This window comes from Budorcas taxicolor, chromosome 24 (genome assembly GCF_023091745.1).
Source record: "Budorcas taxicolor isolate Tak-1 chromosome 24, Takin1.1, whole genome shotgun sequence".
Classification (NCBI taxonomy): domain Eukaryota; kingdom Metazoa; phylum Chordata; class Mammalia; order Artiodactyla; family Bovidae; genus Budorcas; species Budorcas taxicolor.
In genome coordinates, this window is record NC_068933.1 from 19486521 (window position 1) to 19506932 (window position 20412).

Below are 20412 nucleotides of genomic sequence, written 5' to 3' on the forward strand. Positions count from 1 at the left end.
GCTCACAGGCTCTAGAGTGCTGGCTTAGTAGTTACGGTACATGTGCTTAGTTGCTCCGTAGCATGTGGGATCTTCCCAGACCAGGAATCAAATCTATGTTCCCTGCATTGCCAAGTGGATTCTTAATCAGTAGACTATCAGGGAAGTCCTGTTGTGGATATTATTGAAAATATGGATTTTTGCTATTTTCCTTTAGAGTACTGAATTTTGTTTTGGTGGGTAGTTACTATATTGGCAGATCAGCTTGCTTCTATTGAGGATTAATTTTAGGTTTTATTATGTCTAGAGTAGTCTTACTCCTACGGCATGTCCTTAATTTAATTCTTGGGTTGTTCAGTGAGGACTTTACACAGTGGATGATTTGAATTTCAGTGTCTCCTAGCCCTGTGTGACCTCCAGGAGCCATTTTCTCATCTCATTTCTTCCATCTTCTGTTTTCTGTTTGGGCTTCATTTCTCTCTGTTGCAATGTGGAAAGTGCTTCCAGGCAGCAAGCCAGAGTGAATGTAGAGGTCACTGCATGAATGCCCTTCCTCTCAAGGATCAAAGCCTTGAAGTATTTGTTGCACAATGCTGTAGTTTCTGACAGAACACTAACTCTAATACCAGTTAATCACAACTGGACCCACAACTCTTGAGTTTTTGATTTAATGCCTGCAGGTTCCCTATCATTCTAGTTTCAAGTACCTGTGAACTTTGTTGCTCTGGCCTGAGATCCTCACCTATGTTCCTTTTTCCAGGGAGTCCAATTTAGGCTACGAGCTACCTTAATCTACCTAGTTAACTGGGGCTTGGCTTGTGGATTATTTAAAATTTTACTTTTACTTTTTTGGGGGAGGGGAGTCTAGCTATTGTGGAGAAGTTAACTTCTGAGTCTCTTAAACTAATATTTGTTAGGGAGCAAAAACACAAGCATTAACATTATAATCAGAAAAATAACAGAAAAGGACAACAGGTATCTGTATGAATTAGTAATGTAATATTTATGTGGTAATTAATCACTATGAGAAATTGAGTTATTAGTACAACCTACTCAGCATTTTGTGCTGCTTAATGTATTTCTCAAGTTCAGATACTAGCTAAAGGACACTTTCCATAGACTTGAATCTTTGTAAATTTTAGAAAAACATATTTAAGTTGACAAATGAAGACTGACATTTGGCCATGCTTTAATAGGCTGAACACCAACCAAATCCTACTCCTTTATTTGTTCATTTTGCAATAAGTCTTGACATCACCTTCTCCACTTTCTTAAATTTGCTTACTTAGCAGGGCACAATGCAGTTCTGATGTACAATCTGATTTCAAAAGAATCTTTGAGACAGCTAATCTTCTGTACACTCACTGTAATTAAATATTACAGCACAAATGGTACGTAAGATACTCACCTTCTTGAGAACCTCTTAGCACCAAAGAGCAATGACATAAAAAAAAGTATAGATTTTCAGTGTGTTTTTTGGGTAGATTTTTCAGCTTGAACTTTTAACTCTTACAGCACCTAGAGCTTGCAAGTAATAAAGCATTATATACCATGGATTAGAAATATCTTTATTAGTTGTCTTTCCTTCTGTCCTAAACTCTTATTTTACCACATTTTAAAATCTGCTAGAAGATGAATCTCCTGAACCATCAAGCTGCCTGCTCCATCCTTGAAAATATACAATAGGAAATGCTGTACTGAATTAGACTAGTGGTCCAGTTCAGTTCTTTGTCTCTTCAGTAAACGTCACCAAAACACATTTTGTAAGAGAGTACGGCTGCTATCTTTAACTTTCCAGTAACTGATATCCACTGGCTTACCTTTATCAATTAATGTCTTTCTCATCCCTACCATCCAAGCTTAAATATGTGGTGGTTCCATAAGTCCACAATCACCATCATACTTTAATTTTTCTTAAAACTATTACTATCTGGTTCAAGAAGAGGTAACTTAACTCTGGATTTGGTAAATAAATCCATCTAGCACATGACTTTCATGACTGAGTTTTATTTTTTTTCCAGACTGAGGTCCTAAGTTTTTAAAATGTGCTTTTCTCGAAAAAGTAAACAAAGACATGGTGAAAACATTCAAATCGCTCAATAACAGCTCATTAAATATATGAGCTTATGGCTCCCTTCATTAAATATACCTATGGCTCCATCTTCAAAGGGCCTTCTGAAAAAAACAGTAGCTAGGCTGTGGACTACCAGGGAGGAGAAATCTGACCAGGCAAAGAGAAAAAGACCTAGCAATACCGATAGTCAAGGTGCCTCGCCTGAAGCGGCCCCGCCAAAAACAGCAGTGAGTCGAACCCATCAACCAAAACTCATTTCGTGCACACAGAGCTTCCAATTTGTTTTAAAATACAAACATATAGCAAAAGAAGACCAGAGATTTGAGAAGAACCTTTAATATGAGACACCCAAAACACAAGCAGAATAATGTAATGAGGCAATGAAGAAAGAAGAAAACTTCAAAGAAACTGAAATTAAATAATCAGAGAGAATAAAACTTGAATATATAAAACGTGAACAGCAGACAATAAAAAGTAAATTCAGAGAAAAAAAGTTTTCCTATACATACATATTTATGATACAGATGAATTTACAAATTAGGTAAGAAACTAATAATAAAATAGAACAACTGTAATAATATACTGTGATAACAGTTACATGAACATGGCCTCTCTCTCTCTCCAAATATCTTCTTATACAAATTAAATGACTTTTCCATCTTAATTGGGCACTTACCATGCTCTGTAACTTTTGCAGCTTGAGGTGTGACAGTAAAACTGGCATGAATTTCTTTTTCCTTCTTCACAATTTCGGGAACAGAAGATTTGTTCTTAGAATGGTAGATCTTAGCAATCTCAGCAAATGATTTGTATTCTTTTCCTTATTAAGTTAAAAACTTTCACCTCACTTAAAAAAAGCACTGTATAGCTTCTTGGGCTTCCCTAGTGGCACAGACAGTAAAGCGTCTGCCTGCAATGCAGAAGACCTGAGTTCAATCCCTGGGTTGGGAAGATCCTCTGAAGAAGGAAATGGCAACTCACTCCAGTATTCTTGCCTGGAGAATCTTATGGACAGAGGAGGCTGGCAGGCTACAGTCCACAGGGTCACAAAGAGTTGGACGCGACTGAGCGACTAACACATTCATGTTCACGGCTTCTCTTTAACATATCCAAATTGCCAGTACCACTAATCTTGTGCTTTGGGGCTATTATTAAGTAAAACAATGGTCACTTGAACTTAAGCACTGTGATACCATGACAATCGATCTGATAACTAACAGGCAAGAGATGCTGAGCAAAGGACTGATACGCAACTCAGGAAGGACATAGTGGGATTTCATCCTGCTACTAAGAATGACATACAGTTTAAAACTTATGGATTATTTATTTCTGGAATTTTCCATTTGATATTTTTGGACCCAAGTTTACCACGGGTAACTGAAATCATGGAACATGAAGCTGTGGATAAAGGAGGACTACTGCAGTTTATTTTGGGAACTAGTAGATTTCTGGGAGTTGTCTTGGTAAGATGATGCCTACAAGATACCAACACTAGTCAAATGGGCTGCTGTAGTGTTGGTATAATTATTTTAAGCCATTTAAATGGCCCACCTACAAAGCAAAGTTGATATTCCATTCACATGTAAACTTTCTGAAAGTTTTCCAGTACCCATGATATAATGTATGACTCCTATTAGGCACTTTGAAAGGTTTTATGGCTCTGTGATTTATTTACTTACAGAAGTGTTGATGAGATTAATTTCTTGGCCTGTACTGATATAGCAGACGGCATAAGATCAATGGAGGTTTGGTAATCAGCAAAAATTTTCAAAGTTTATATGTGACATTTTTCAGAAAGATGTTATTTAGTTCACAAATATACACAGAAGCAAAGTACTACATTTCTGATTTGAGAGCAAGTATATTTATTTTATGATAACATAAGAATGTAAGACACGTCACTTTACAGTTATTTTTTATAATAAGAACAACAGACTACAACTTAAGTTAAATGAAATTCTTAGTATGAAATGATTTTTAGAAGCCCATAAACCTTTTATCATATAGTCTCCTGTAAACAGTATGATACTAAAATTTTATGAATAGCTTCATCTTTCCAAAGAATAATTTATAGACGATACTGAGAACTGCATACATGTACTTAGTATAGTACTATTTTCAAAGCATTTAAAATTTCTTAAATCGATGTAAACAGTCCAGTGAGATATTTTTACCTTCCATTTTATAGATGATAAAGTTCAAGAGTGATAACATGGAAAATCACCATAGTTTACTACTCTTTCCCATTTCAATTGATCAGAATACTTTATTTATTTGAGGTATAATATTATGCTGCAGTTTTAGATGAATATCATTGTGATAAGCATTAATGAGTAAAGTTTGCATAGGTGGTATTCCTTGGGAGAATGGCAGAATTATTAATAATCATTAATAATCTTAATGAGCTAATTCAGTTTTAATCTTTATTGATAGGACTGTTCTAAATATCAATTTTTCCATGTATGCAAGGTAACTTAGGTTATAATAAAAGATAAAAATAAGTTGCATTATTTCCATTATTATAATTTTGCATTAGTTCCGTAAATTCTTTGCATATTTTGCATTATTTTTCCATTATTTTAGATAGTAAGTAATATTGAAGACATTCAATGAAGGTAAAATAAAGCTGGGCATGTTAAATGAGAAGGTATTTTCACTTAGTCAATCACAACCTTCAAAGCAGGTGAAATTAAATTATACTATATGAAATCCTAAAACTTACGAGTCATATATTTCTATATCAATATAATAAATAAGTCAGATAAAGAATGTAAAAAGTCTACCAAATGCACTGTCAATGCTAACAGCATTTTCTTGGAAATAATAATACTTTTATAAATAGGTTGATGCAGAACTATCAATTTCACATTTAATAACTTATAAAACCAAAGTCAGTATTTATTTTCCTGTGCAAAGCAAGGTAATAGTTGGAGTGTGTGCAATTTATATTTAATACATCCAAGAAGATAAATTAACCTATCTTCCACATACAGTATATAAATTAAATCCACTGTTCTATTTTTGTATAGTATCCTTTTATAAACTACACTCTTTAAATTGAAAAGATTTCCAATAAATAGTATTGAGTTATTTTCCCCATGTGAATATTGAATTTTGTTGTTTTTCAAAAGAAAGTTTTTCTTTTCTTTTTAAAGACATTTTAAAATAATGAATTATATTTAAATTATTCATCATTACTGCCTGTTGGGCTCACTAGTCCATGTGGTCCTTTCACAAGAAACAAAACATTAACTTCTACCTAATATATACATCAGTCTTCTAAACCATTTTATATTAGTCTTTATAGTATTCATTTTGATACTACAGACATATAATAACAATATGCAATAAGTTACAGTGCCATAAGATACTAATTTCATTAGTGTTATTAACATGTACCATCTGCTGTCGGAGCTGCACCATGTTTAAAACAATAATGGCAATAACAGTGACTACTGCTACAAAAACTACCACTGTTTCCACCATCAATGTATGACTTTTTTGAGAAAGAAAGACCTACATTTTAAATTTCTTTACTGTACACATAAAAGAATACCAGATATTCTGTTGACCTTGGTAAATGAACAAAAACTTAAAAAAAAAACTTTATATGACTCAAACAATAATGCTAATTAAGTACTTTTAAAAGTTAAAAGTACAATGTAAACCATCATATTGTACAGTAGCTTAATTTCTACTTGTGTTTCAAAATGATTTCAGTGTAATTAAAAACCTGGTAAGTAATAGAGATCTATTAACGATTCTAAGGGCCCTAAGATAAATCTCAAGGAATATTCACTTTCTGAAAATAAGTTCACAGTCCAAAACCAAAGGGAATATGCTGCTGTTCATTTTTAAATTATCTAGATTCCAGGAGTCATACATTATTCAAAAATGAGACAAATTTCTAATAAATTAAAAAAAACATTTAAAATACATTCTTATATAGTCACTGGAAGAATCTATACACTTCTGAAGGGAATGAAAAAGTGCAGAGTTCAGTAAATAACACAAAAGCTCAACATAACACGCAACATCTGTAATTAGTAAGAAGATGTATCTTATCTGTCTTACGTTCAAGAATTCAGTTCAAGAAAAAATTATAATTAGTGTTTCACCTTTTCCTTCATTTCTACGAGTTCTGATTTCAGTCTTGCTTCCGCCCTCTGAAATGTTTGCTTCTTGGATTTTCAAGTAGATAATAATCCTTTAAACTCTGCTTTAGCAGTACCTAATTTAAAAAATATGTAATAACATAAAAGTAACATTTATTTAGGATGAAATTCGGACATGATGGCATTGATCAGTTACTATAATAATGACAAGAAACAGTGAGGAGCATAATAAAAACACCCAACAGATAATATAAGAATCAGACTTATAAACGATTTCCTTTAACTTAAAAGTTGAATGAAAACTTATCTAATCTTCAATCTTACCAAGTTCTAGAATCAATGTAGTCATTTTTAGCTATGGTTCTATATTCTACTACATAGAATCAATGATGTTAATGTGACACTATTTTAAGTTGGTTAGATACACTATATATAGAACATATAAATAGTATAATCCTACTGCTTTTTTAAAAAATGTTTAACTTTTTATAATAAGGGCAATATAAAGTTCCCAGAGATTAGGAAGACCTGACCTCTGTTAGCTCAGTCATGACAGTTACCCCCTTAGCTAAGTAAATAAGCCTGGTGCTGCTGCTGCTCCTGCTGCTGCTAAGTTGCTGCAGTCGTGTCCGACTCTGTGCGACCCCATAGATGGCAGCCCACCAGGCTCTGCCATGCCTGGAATTCTCCAAGCAAGAATACTGGAGTGGGTTGCCATTTCCTTCTCCAATGCATGAAAGTGAAAAGTCAAAGTGAAGTCGCTCAGTCGGACTCTTAGCGACCCCTTGGACTGCAGCCCACCAGGCTCCTCCGTCCATGGGATTTTCCAGGCAAGAGTACTGGAGTGGGGTGCCATTGCCTTCTCCGAAGTAAATAAGCCTACTTATCACTAAATATTTTAGACCAGCAATCCCCTAATTGAGTTCCATAAAACATTAGGCTTCAAAGCTTTGCAAAATATCAACTACTGCTGTTTTCTTTTAGGGAGACAAATCAATAGTGGCATGTTAAGATCTTAGTCCTATTAAAGTATTTAATCATGTTTATTATGATTGTTTATGTTTCTCATAGTTATTTCAAAATAGCTTTGGTCTTTTAAGTAACATACACTGATATCCTATGCATATGGACCTCGTTGGTAATGATGCTATAGACAAATATAAATGCTTGAAGCTTGAGAAAAATAGGAAAAAACAGATATTTGCAAGCATGTAAATGAGCAAAACTTTCATTTCCAAGAACTAATCAGTACTCACAACTGACCAAAATTTTATAGTTGACTTTTTAAAGAAAAAAGAAAAAAACTGAAAGAAAAAAGGAAAAACAAATCTCTCATCTTGGAGATCATCAACAAGTTTAAGGTATTTCTTTGGGTTGATACAAACTGAACAAATCTCCTGTATCTTCCTCAACTATTTCATTCTCTGGTGATAGTGCAGTAAATAATAGCTAAGATGGTTTTGTCATCACATAGAATGAGGAATTCAAATCCTGTTTTGCAGCTGAGTAGCAAGTTATCTTGGGTAATTGACTCTCCAAGTCTCTATTTTCTCTGCTGCTAAATGGGATTTCTATCTGTAAGGATTAAATGAGATATTGCATGTAGAAGAACACCTAGTATAGTGCCAGGCACCCAAAATAACTCAAAAAAAAAAAGTTGTTATTATTGTAGCAGATGTTTGGACTCATGATTCTAAAACACAGTAAAAGATATCCCTTAGAGGCTGATGATCCTTGATTATACAAATGCAATCTGGATTCATTCTACTGTACCTGCTCAGATATAAAACTGAAGGTTAAACAGAAAACTTTTCAGTCAAGACATTCCATGAGAATTTCAGCTGGAGTATTCCAGTTCATTTTTAGATCACAACTTAATAGTGGCAAACTAATGCTCTGTTATAACAACTATTATTGAATTACAGTCCAAAATGAAATCCTTAAAAGACTGACTCTGAAATTGAGTTAGTGACCTAAGATTTAAAAATAAATTATAATTCCATTTCTTTTAGTTATTACCTAAATGTTATAATAGAAAAATAAATGACCCCTTTCTTTTATTGTTACTGAGCAAATTTTGACAAATAGAGGTGTTAACATACTTATCTACTATGAAGTTCCTTCTTCAGACAGGATTTGAAAGTGGGATACTTCTGAACTGTTTTATAACCCTGTGGAACAGAGGATTAAAAGTATAAATAAAATATGAGGTCATAGATATGCAATAAATAAAGCAAAAATAAAAATGCATAACACCTAAGAGAGGAAGACAGTGTCAGGGGTTTATAGCATATACATAATTTATGTGTTAATTTGATCTTGCTACTCTAAAATATTTGAGGAAAAAAATGATTTTCACTTGACTTGTGCCACCAATGTGAATGTTAACAACTAACCACTAGGTGGCAGTTAAATACACAGTATCTTTATCAAGGCAGTTTGGATTAAAACATTGTCTATGATGAGTCTTGATTTTTTGTACATATATTTTTTTCTCTTTTTAAATGTATAATACTCAGAGGTATTCTTACCAAAGAAGGAAGACTGAATATTCTAGCTGAATAGAAAACAGTTTTTTTTTTTCTTTTTCTATTTGTGGCATATCAAAATAAATTAAATGTGTAAACATGCACTGATTTATGCACCATTTCACTCTTTAAAATATATTTTTGAGATAAAAATCATTGGATTTCTTGAAATTATTTCACAGTGTGAGATGTGAACAGGAACAAACAGTTCAACAAACAAAAAAACACTTTTTACCTGATTTTCCATATAAAAAGTACTGAATATGCAGTGACTTAAGAACCTCATGCTGCCTAGTGGAAATCTGCATCACATAAAATGAGAAATGGTGATATTTCTTTGTATACTAACAAGCCTTGAACAGCCAGTGTTCAGACTGAAGTAATAAAAATGTTTGGCAACATTTCCCCCCACGACCCCAAACTGGGATAAATACATTAAACTAATTTAGTATGAAAACAAGTTTTTGAAATTCAAACTGATTTTATATTTTAAAAAGTATTACCTTTTATCACCTCAAATTACTTTTGAAAGTAGGTAGGACTTTATGTTTTACTTTTCAAATATGTAACATTTCTTGTTTATATACTTAAATATTCATATAAACTATTTCTGAAACTTAGATGGATTTTTTTCCCCAAGTTTTTAAAAGGAGAGCAATAGGCTTGAAATGTATAGGTTTACCCGGAATCCTCTATGGAGTCTGTCTTTCATAATTCCAATAAATTCTTTATAGCTTAATTGATCATCTTTGTCAACATCAAAAATCTTGAAGACTGTGTTCACTAAATGTGGTGAAAGTTTGAGGCCAGTGGCTACGTAGACAGCACGCTTAAATTCATCTAGATAAATGACACAGAAAAGGGGTAAACCATTAATATTATTTTTATAATATGTTAGTTATCAGCAAAGTTACAATGCAAGTTTTTTTTCCCCCCCCATAAATGTGGGTCATGATCTTATGTTAATGTAACTCTTTTCATTAATCATCCTATCTTTTAAGTGAAGTGAAGTGACGTCGCTCAGTCGTGCCCGACTCTGCGACCCCGTGGACTGTAGTTTACAAGGTTCCTCTGTCCATGGAATTTTCCAGGCAAGAGTACTGGAGTGGGTTGCCATTTCCTTCTCCAGAGGATCTTCCCGACCCAGGGATCAAACCCAGGTCTCCTGCATTGCGGGCAGACGCTTACCATCTGAGCCACCAGGGAAGCCCTCCTATCTTTTAGGGAACAAAAAATTTTTGTGGTTTTGGTTAAAAGGCTTGGTATCAACCACAGATACTTTAGAGGTTATTAAAGTGAATAAGTTCTCAAGGAACTTGCAGTTCAGGTGGGAGATGAGACACCTGCCCAAATAATCACCGCACAGGATCATGCAGAAAGCAGCAACAGAGCATCATGGGAATTTGGAAATGTATGGTGGGTGTCCTGTAGTGTGGAGCCAGGGAAGGATACAGAAGAGAGCCATCAGGGAAGCCTGCCAGTTTGTACATGAGCTGAACCCTGAATAGCGGACTTCAGCTTGCAGAGATGAGAAGAAATGGCAGATGACATGGAAGAACGAAGGCGGGGGCGGGGGTGTGGGGATAAACAGGAGCACAACACATGCTCAGAGCATGCACAACCTGGACACACAGAGGCTGGGACACTCTGACTTTGAGGCTCTGACTTTGAAGAACCTGTGTGTTCTTCAACAGGCAACTGGGGAACTGAAGAGTTGTTGGTGTGTCAAGAGTTGACAAATCTGTTTTATAGAAAGGTTATTCTGTGCATGGCCAGGAAACATGGAAGAGGAGAGTAGATAATGGTGGGAGTATTACTGATCTGGCTACAGCACTAGTTCTTTTTAAGTGGTAATTGGCAGAAAGTGAAGAGGAACTAAAAAGCCTCTTGATGAAAGTGAAAGAGGAGAGTGAAAAAGTTGGCTTAAAGCTCAACATTCAGAAAACGAAGATGATGGCATCTGGTCCCATCACTTCATGGGAAATAGATGGGGAAACAGTGGAAACAGTGTCAGACTATATTTTTTGGGGCTCCAAAATCACTGAAGATGGGGATTGCAGCCATGAAATTAAAAGACACTTACTCCTTGGAAGGAAAGTTATGACCAACCTAGATAGCATATTCAAAAGCAGAGACATTACTTTGCCAACTAAGGTCTGTCTAGTCAAGGCTATGGTTTTTCCAGTGGTCATGTATGGATGTGAAAGTTGGACTATGAAGAAAGCTGAATGCCGAAGAATTGATGGTTTTGAACTGTGGTGTTGGAGAAGACTCTTGAGAGTCCCTTGGACTGCAAGGAGATCCAACCAGTCCATTCTGAAGGAGATCAGTCCTGGGTGTTCTTTGGAAGCACTGATGCTAAAGCTAAAACTCCAGTACTTTGGCCACCTCATGCGAAGAGCTGACTCATTGGAAAAGACTCTGATGCTGGGAGGGATTGGGGGCAAGAGGAGAAGGGGTGACAGAGCATGAGAGGGCTGGATGGCATCACCGACTCGACGGACATGAGTTTGGGTGAACTCCAGGAGTTGGACAGGGAGGCCTGGAGTGCTGTAATTCATGGGGTCACAAAGAATTGGACACAACTGAACGACTGAACTGAACTGAACCTGAATTAAGGTGCTAGAAGTTGCAACAGAAAAAGAAAAGAAAAAAAAAGGCAGATCTATTCCTAGCACCTGCCAGAATGATGTTTTTCATTTCCTAGTTCCACAAAGTAAAAGAGCAGCCTTCCATTCTGAACCAGGTAAGCAGGTACTGACTCTTTTTCTCTTTTAAAGGTTGACTCTCTTTCCTTTTTAAGGTTGATTAGTAGATTTATTGGGCTTCCCTGGTGGCTCAGATGGTAAAGAATCTGTCTGCAATGCAAGAGACCCAGGTTCGACCCCTGGGTTGGGAAGACCTCCTGGAGAAGGGAAAGGCTGCCCACTTCAGTATTCTTGCCTGGAGAATTCCATGGACAGAGAAGCCTGACAGGCTACTCATCCAGATTTATCATGGCAATAAAACACTGGTGTGTTAAGGCAGGGCTCCCAAAGGTTTTGGTTTTAATTTTTGAAAAAAAGGTTTTTTGGCTGCACTGCATGTGAGATCCTAGTTCCCCAATCAGGGATCGAACCCATGTCCCCTGCAGTGAAAGCATGGATTTTAACCACTGGACTGCCAGGGAAGTTCCAGGTTTTGGTTTTAAAACACTAAAATGTATTAAGAACATCGAGCTCAGTCAAAGAGTGAAATATGAAAATTTTTCAGGTTTCTTTTACTCAATGAGAAAGTGAATAAAGCTATGGAAGGGATTCACTGTGTTTTCAAGAGAACTGTCATGTAGGGACTCCAGTGTGACTTCTTCCTGGAACTTGGTAATAAAATAATGAGACTGTCCTCTGAAATTCAACTGGGGGATTAGCACATACTAGATATGGCATAGGTAAAATCACTGTAAAGAAATAACCAAAATGTCCTTAGATGGCAAGATTATTTAAAAAATGATATGACCACAAGGGAAGGGAAAATGGTCACAGAATCCTGGGAAAGGACTTGACTTGTAAAGCCTCCCCACAGGAAAGGAAGGAGCTGGCCCTGAGGACAACAGCCAATTCTAGGGCAGCTGTCAGTTCAGTTCAGTTCAGTAGCTTAGTCGTGTCCGACTCTTTGCGACCCCATGAATCGCAGCACGCCAGGGCTCCCTGTCTATCACCATCTCCCGGAGTTCACTCAGACCCACATCCATTGAGTCCGTGATGCCATCCAGCCATCCCATCCTCGGTCGTCCCCTTCTCCTCCTGCCCCCACTCCCTCCCAGCATCAGAGTCTTTTCCAATGAGTCAACTCTTCGCATGAGGTGGCCAAAGTACTGGAGTTTCAGCTTTAGCATCATTCCTTCCAAAGAAATCCCAGGGCTGATCTCCTTCAGAATGGACTGGTTGGATCTCCTTGCAGTCCAAGGGACTCTCAAGAGTCTTCTCCAACACCACAGTTCAAAACCATCAATTCTTCGGCGCTCAGCCTTCTTCATAGTCCAACTCTCACATCCATACATGACCACTGGAAAAACCATAGCCTTGACTAGATGGACCTTAGTTGGCAAAGTTATGTCTCTGCTTTTGAATATACTATCTAGGTTGGTCATAACTTTTCTTCCAAGGAGTAAGTGTCTTTTAATTTCATGGCTGCAGTCACCATCTGCAGTGATTTTGGAGCCCCCAAAAATACAGTCTGACACTGTTTCCACTGTTTCCCCATCTATTTCCCATGAAGTGATGGGAATGGGCAGCTGTAGTTTTTGGTAAATTAAGTAAAACTGTCATTTTCATATAACATTCTTAAAACTTGGTTAATTTAAGTCCATCTTTAAGAGGGGGCTTTACTGACAAAATTCGGGTTTCTGAGCCAACAGAGTACAGGTCAAGTCAGTAATACAAATAAATAATATGAATGTCAACCTGTGATGATGTGTGTGGCATGGCTGGCTGGCCCTTCTATAGGGAGACACACACCCTTCTGTTACTGAGCAGCCATGAGGTTTTTTCCTCTTTGAACCTTTACAAACATCATTAGCTTTTCCCCATAATATGTGATGAAAGGCAATAATAAGTTTAATACCAAAATTTAGAATATTTCCCTAAACTGTGCTTAGGGAAAACAAATTTCCCATTGAAGTATACACCAGACTTTCAGGCAAATGGATGATGAATATGACAGACATATCTAGTTAATTTGTTGTCAAAGGTTGCTAAAGAATTATGGTTTGCTTTTAATTTTTGGAAGTTTATTACTTACCTTGTCCTATAGAACGACTTGCAAAATTATACATATTCAAAGCTATTGCAAAGTCTTCTAGGTTGTTCAAAAACTGGAAAAATGACCTGAATTCATCAAATGTAATGCCCTATATTGGGAAAATACATGTAAATATATTTAGCACTGTCAAATTAATTAAAATAAATATCCACACTTACTAGATACAAATACACTAAACTTCAGCAATATATCTTCTAAGTAAATATTTCCAGGGTACTTTCTGAAACCTTCTTTCTCCAAATGGAATGTAAAATTTCACTCAATTTTTTTCCCATGGGTAATGTGCTACTATTAGCAATGATAGATGAAAACACTGTCATATCAGCACAGAGTTTAAAAAAAATGCTACAATAAAAATAAACTTAAAATTTTCTATTTTATTTCAAGCCTGGATTTTTTAAGCCTTAAAAGTAAATATAATCATTATGAAAAAAATATTTACGAACTTTCTCCTGTACATGTATTCTTTAAATATATTTCGGCATTAGGTCATTAATGCCTTTATAATGACAATGCAAAATAAAAATGTCCAAAAACCCACAGCAGTGTGTTTTTACTTGTTCCTGCTATGATAAGGCTGTCAGGACAGAGGAAAGAGGTTCAAGGCACATAGAGCTCTGGGAGGCCCAGCACGGGGCTTGGGGTAGGATCATGGACAGGACTCAGTAATGTTATTTACATAAAATGAAATTATTGCCACTGTTATAGCTTCAGTTAAACAGGAGAGTTACTTGAAGTAAGCACAATGTATCTCTGATAATACAAATTTGGACATGAAGAGCTGTGTTTAATTAATGTGTTCTTCTTAGCAAAATGAACAAAACTGAGAGAGAAAAATAAACTGAGAAAGGAGTAGAGCTTAGGCTTAACAAATTCTGACCTTCCTGCTGGGGTAGCAGGAGAGGGGAATATTTTATATAATAGGTACATATGTATTAGGTTGGAAGGAGAGACCTCATTGAGAAGTAATGCAGTGAGCCATGTGTATATCTAAGAGAAGAGCTTCAGGGACTGTCTATCTCCTTTTCTAGTCCTCATGACCTTTGGTCCTCTTCATAATATTTACCATTATCTGAAAAGATATCATTTACTATTTTTCCTTTACTTGTTTGTTGTACCTCTCCAGTGAAATGTATTCCATGAGAGAAGGATTTTGTTGATCTTATCATTTTATCCACAATGGCTAGAATAAGGCCTAGTAAACAGCAGAATAAAACCTAGTAAACACTATAAATAATAGCTTAATATTTCCTAGACAAATGAGAGGAAATGAAAAAGCATTTTAGAAATGTAAAGTGCTATTGAAATACTATTAGTTGTTATTCTTTTGGAGAGATGGAAATGACAGGAGAAAGGAAAGGCAGAAGTAAGATGTGGTAGGAACAACACTGGCTGTGAGAGTCTTGGGTTTGAATCCTTGGCAAGTGTCTTAAGTGCCTGAGAGCCTCAGGTTTCCATTTTCTAAAAGAAAGTTGTCAATATCTGGAAGGTTGCTCTAAGGATTGATGAGATAATGCAGAAAAAAAAAAAATCAATGAGAATCAATGCTGGTTCACTTGCCATATTTTCCTTTCTCACTGTAATGATTTGTTACGTTTAAGACGTGCTATGCTTAGTTGCTCAGTCATGTCTGACTCTTTGTGACTCCATGGACTGTAACCCACCAGGCTGCTCTGTCCATGGGATTCTCCAGGCAAAAATACTGGAGTGGGTTGCCTTGCCTTCCTCCAGGGGATCTTCCCAATCCAGGGATCGAACCCAGGTCTCCTGCACTGAAAGTGGATTCCTTACTGTCTGAACCTCCAGGGAAGTCCAAGAAAACTATATGTTTAAGAGATCTCCATCAGTGAAAAGTTTTCAGAAGCTGAATTTAACCTAAAAGGAAACTTTCTGTTATTTTTTTGGCTACCCCACGTAGCTTGCAAGATCAGAGTTCCCGGACCAGGCCATGGCAGTGAAAGCACGGAGTCCTAACCACTGGAATGCCAGGGAATTACCCAAAGAAAATTTCTTATTTTGAAATAATTTGATGTAAAAAAATAGTTACAAAGAATTCAAATGTAAAAATGTATATGTAAAAAACAGTACAGAGAGTTCCTGACACACTTCACCCTAGAACTGAATTTTTTGAATTACGTATTTTTATAATTTTCCACTGGATAAAAGAGAAAAAGCAGATACCTCAAGACCCTAAATAATACACTAGTAGCTTCAGAAAATAGTACAGTTTCCAATATTTATTCTTAGGGAAGTGTCTATGAATTGGAAGAAATTTAGTTCAACATGTAAAACAGATTAAAAAAAAAAAAACAAACCCTAAAAGATTATATAAACCAATAGTCAAAAACATCCAGTCCTTTTTTCCTCATTCCATGGGGACCTGCAGAATTGTCAGCACCGTCACAGTGTAAACAAAGTCAAACTGTTTGCAAGTTTTCCTTGGATAGATTAACTTAATCCTTCTACAAACACAAATAGAAGGCAATACATCCCAAACATCCCATGCTTTAAGAGGTGCTTGTAACACCAGTTCTATTCGGTTGCAGTGATGCATTCAAATACCACTAGATAATGTAACTGCTCAGAACTGCTGAAAATATGTGCTACTAAACAAACAGACAATCAGTTGTCCCAGGTTCTTAACCATTCATGCCGTCCAAACTCTTTGAAAAACCTCACTTCAACTACTGATAAAATCATTCACTCATCAATAGCTGTCTTCCAGTGACCTTTTATTAAGGGTATTAGGGAAATGAATAAAGTGTGACTGAAATTATGTCAATATAAACTATTTTATATGAGGTGATGTTTACATAGTAGCCAAAGCATATAGCTCAGCAGAACTCTCTTGAAAAATGATATTCATAATGTGAGTAAAACAACTGTTGATAACATTAAAGGTTTTCAACATGTCTAAGAAAATAAGGGTAAAAATAAATAAAAAATTTAATAATTTTTAAAAAAGAAAAATAAGGATATGTACCCAGAATTTTAAATTCATCAGTTTTTAAAATTTAGCAGTGCACTTAAGACACATAGGAACAAAGAGTGGAATATGTTCAAAGTATGTATGAATCCACAGGGGAGCAGAACTAACAGGACAGTATATTTTACAGACCTATATAATTACAAGCTAATAACATACTGTTAACAAAATAAAAATGAGGATCAGATACCTTTTCTTCAGGTATACTGTAACGCACATTTTCCAAAAATACTGATGTATTTTCCACATTTGTATATCGTAAAAGAATATGAGCAAAGTCTTCTTCACTGATAGTATTCATTCCATTAGAGTAGGAAAGGAATTCTATTTCTAAAACTTCTGTTTGGAGGTTATCCATGAACCTGTGACAAAAAAATATATAACCAATGAATAAGATAAGTGAAGAGTGATGGTAACAGATGGTACTTGGCCTCTGAAGACTTTTGCTCCTTACTCTGTAAAATGGGCATAACAACAATACCTTGCAGGGTAGTGATCAGACTTAAAGGAGTTAATGTGTCCTGCCTAGTATTTACTATCATAAACACTGTATACGTGCTTATTATTACTTATTGTTACTGTGGCTTACTAAGACTAAGGAATTGGTAATATTCTTTCTTCTGAACACATAGGAAATAATTCAGATATCTAGACTTTTTTTTAATCATTCAGTGACTTCCTATTATATTTATCAATATGACTACTGGTACACAGGCACTGATGGAAGTGGATATTTGTTATATGTTATAGAGAGTATCTTTAGCTAAAATGAAAGCAGCAAAGAGGTGAGTGTCACTGCAATAGATGACTCCTTTCTGATTTTAGTATGTTAACATTTTTCAATACGAGTATAAAAATTAAGCTCACCTATAAAAATCTTCAAAGTTGAGTTCAGCTTTTCCTTTCTTCCCAAAAAAGTGTACAAGAAGTGTAGTATCTGTTACTAAGTTTGTAATGTCATCAGCACGCTTAAAAAAAAAATCACAATTTGGAAGTTAGTTACAGCAAAACAGAATAGGAATGTCCAATATCTCCCAAAGAATATAAATATATTAAAATTAGAGTAAAAAGCATAAAGATGTATCAACACATGCCATTACAATTAATAAGAAGTTCAAAATGTGAAAACAAAATTATAGATGAAATTGATGTTTATCTTCAAAAAGCTTAAAGCTCTGATTATATAAGAAGTATTCAACCTCACATTGTGGTTTGAGTCTTTCAAGGCCCTTTATGTGACAATACAGATACTAAAGTGTTAGTTGCTCAGTTGTGTCTGACTGTTTGCAACCCCATGGACTGTAGCCCACCACACTCCTCTGTCCATGGGATTCTCCAGGGCAAGAAGACTGGAGTGGGTTGCCATGTGCTCCTCCAGAGGATCTTTTTGACCCAGGGATCGAACCCAGGTCTCCAGCATTGCAGGCAGATTCTTTGCTGTCTGTCACCAGGGAAGCCCCTATGCGACACTAGGTTAGTATAATTTTTGAGTAGTGCTTGAAAGGCACTACTACTTTTACCAATAACTTTAGGTTGAGGAGGTAGACTGATGTAATGGAAAGAGGAAGGGATTTGAAATCAGAAGACCTCAGCTTACTGACTTTTTTGATCACAGGCTTCCTTACCTGTAAAATGGGAAAAACCCTATCTGTAATAACCATTCTGAGGACAAAACTAGAATGTGAGTGTAAATGAAATATACAAATGTCCTTATTGGTAGTCATAAGATGTTTTGGACAAAAGCATTAAAACCTTTGGAGGGGGAGAGAAGATATCTCCTGTTAATTACAGACATTCTTCTGTGATTGTGTATAATCAACTCTAGTCAGTTTATTATCCAAGGAACAGCTTAACTTAGTAGGAGAAGGAAATATCAAGATATTGAGAAGCATGCCTAAATGGAACATAAGAGTGGAGGCTCAAGCTGATCAGAAGTCAGCAAGGACTGGAGTATTCATCTGCAGGCCAGAGGGATGGGATGTGGAAGGGGTCAGGATGGCTAAGAAGAGGAGCAGGGGACAGGTTTTAGAACAAGTTGCTACTTCACAAATAAGCAGTAGTGCGATGAGCAAACAGGAACAATGAACTCAAGAGTCAGATTTCTGAGCTTTAAATCCTGACTTTTTCCCTCATTGGTTAAGTGGCCTTGGGGAAGTTAATCTCACTGAGGATATTATTATCCTCAGGAATAACAGCAGTACTTACCCTAAAGGGTTGTCATGAGGATTAGATAACCCCTGTTAGTCAGCACTATCACTGGCATATTGTAAATGCTCAATAAATGTTAGCTATTATTATTAATTTCTGTCAAGTCTGTATATTCTAAGAGTTGAAAAAGGACAAGACAGGAAATAATGTTGGAACTTAATGCAAAAAAATATTTTTACATGGTACACTCTTACTTCTTTTGTGTTATTGAAACTACATATATTATATAGATCTAACAAAATGCCTTACAATGAGGGGATATAGGAACACTAAAAGTTAGTGAACTCAGATAACATAATTACGAATGTTTTCCTCTGGTGTTGTCATGTTCCTGACCTCGAGACATAATACACTGAAATGAGATGGCTTTGTTTCACACAGCTTTTAAATAATGACCTCATTCGGCCAGTTTTTCTCATGCCCATTGAGCAGAGCAAATCTTCATTTACAGTCTTTCATCATCAAAATCTTATTAGACTTAGGTTGCACTTATCCAGATAATCCAGATCCACAGAGGCATAAATAACAGTTGGACATTAGAGAGAAAAATTAGAAAATGGACATGGTGAAAACCTTTTCACCTCATTCAGTGAAACAGAGTACTGTTGGCAGTCACTGAAAACTATACCAGTATCCTTGGTATCCTAACAGTGTTATATAACTTAAATCACAGGAGCACTGAGACAAAAATAGAGACTTTATCCCTTTGATTCTTGTGCTTATTGTTAAAATAAAATGAATTCAGGTGTTTTCATAACAAACCAAAAAAAGAACCCCATGGGCCATTTACATGAAGAGCCATTATCTAACTCTGTTTCGACTAAAAATTACTTTAAATGACTTCATAAAAAATGAAATAAATTTAAAAACCTGCATAAAATAAAAATATGTCAAATTATTAAAGAGTTTAAAGAAATTCTTTCAATGTATTTTTATTGATTACTATGTGATAATAATCTTATCAAGCTCTATTCAATGGCTGGAGGAAACCTTCAAACTCTTGATATATTAGTGAAGGTTTTAAATAACCTACTAAAACTTATTAAGGGTTAGTAATGTTTAAAGCAAATAAGAAAAAAATCTAAATTTCATCTGTAAAGCTCAAAACAGTTTGTATAATTCCAGTACTCACAGACTGTACTCAACAGTTGCACAATAGACATAATATACTATGAATTTATTATCTATTATTTTGGTTAGAAAGTGGTATTTTTCTGAAAGTGGCATATTCACATTTTCATTATCAAAGGGTTTTACTATCACTGAAAAAAATCTATGGTTAGAAACAGCTCTGAAATAAGCATATGAGAGACTAGTATCAAGTTTACCTACATTATGTAAAGAGACCTGCTTTACTCTCAATATTTACATTTTAAATATAAAAGAAACAAAGAAATACAAATATATACAGATCTAAGCTTTCTTTCTGAACTAATTTGAATACTGATACTATTAACAATTCAATGTTACACTGGCATCTGTAATAACTGATAAGGAATTATAATGAGTTGGAATTTACAGCTAATTCTCAATTATCCTCTCTAATGTTAGGAAGGTAGTAACAGAGATAATCCCTCAATAATTATTTTACCTGAAAACACAAGTTTTGCTTTCTTTTCATTTTACTTCATGCTTCCCTCCATCCAATTTATTTTCATGATGTTTTAATTAAATTAGCCAGCTTATGATTATAGCTGTGGATTGATTACAGTCAATGGAGTG

At 35.4% G+C, this 20412-nt stretch overlaps 1 protein-coding gene across 1 annotated transcript in view; it reads right to left on the reverse strand.

Annotated features, from left to right (window-relative positions):
- Positions 1-6171: 6171 nt before the first annotated feature.
- Positions 6172-20412, reverse strand: part of MICU3 (mitochondrial calcium uptake family member 3) — an 85808-nt gene continuing 71567 nt past the window's right edge. The window contains exons 10-15 of the mRNA XM_052661412.1: positions 17350-17450; positions 16673-16844; positions 13476-13584; positions 9379-9536; positions 8271-8339; positions 6172-6284 (exon numbers count right to left, since the gene is read on the reverse strand). Of these exons, the coding sequence (XP_052517372.1) occupies positions 8271-8339; positions 9379-9536; positions 13476-13584; positions 16673-16844; positions 17350-17450 (609 nt within the window). The 3' untranslated portion in view covers positions 6172-6284. The remainder of the gene's footprint in view (positions 6285-8270; positions 8340-9378; positions 9537-13475; positions 13585-16672; positions 16845-17349; positions 17451-20412) is intronic.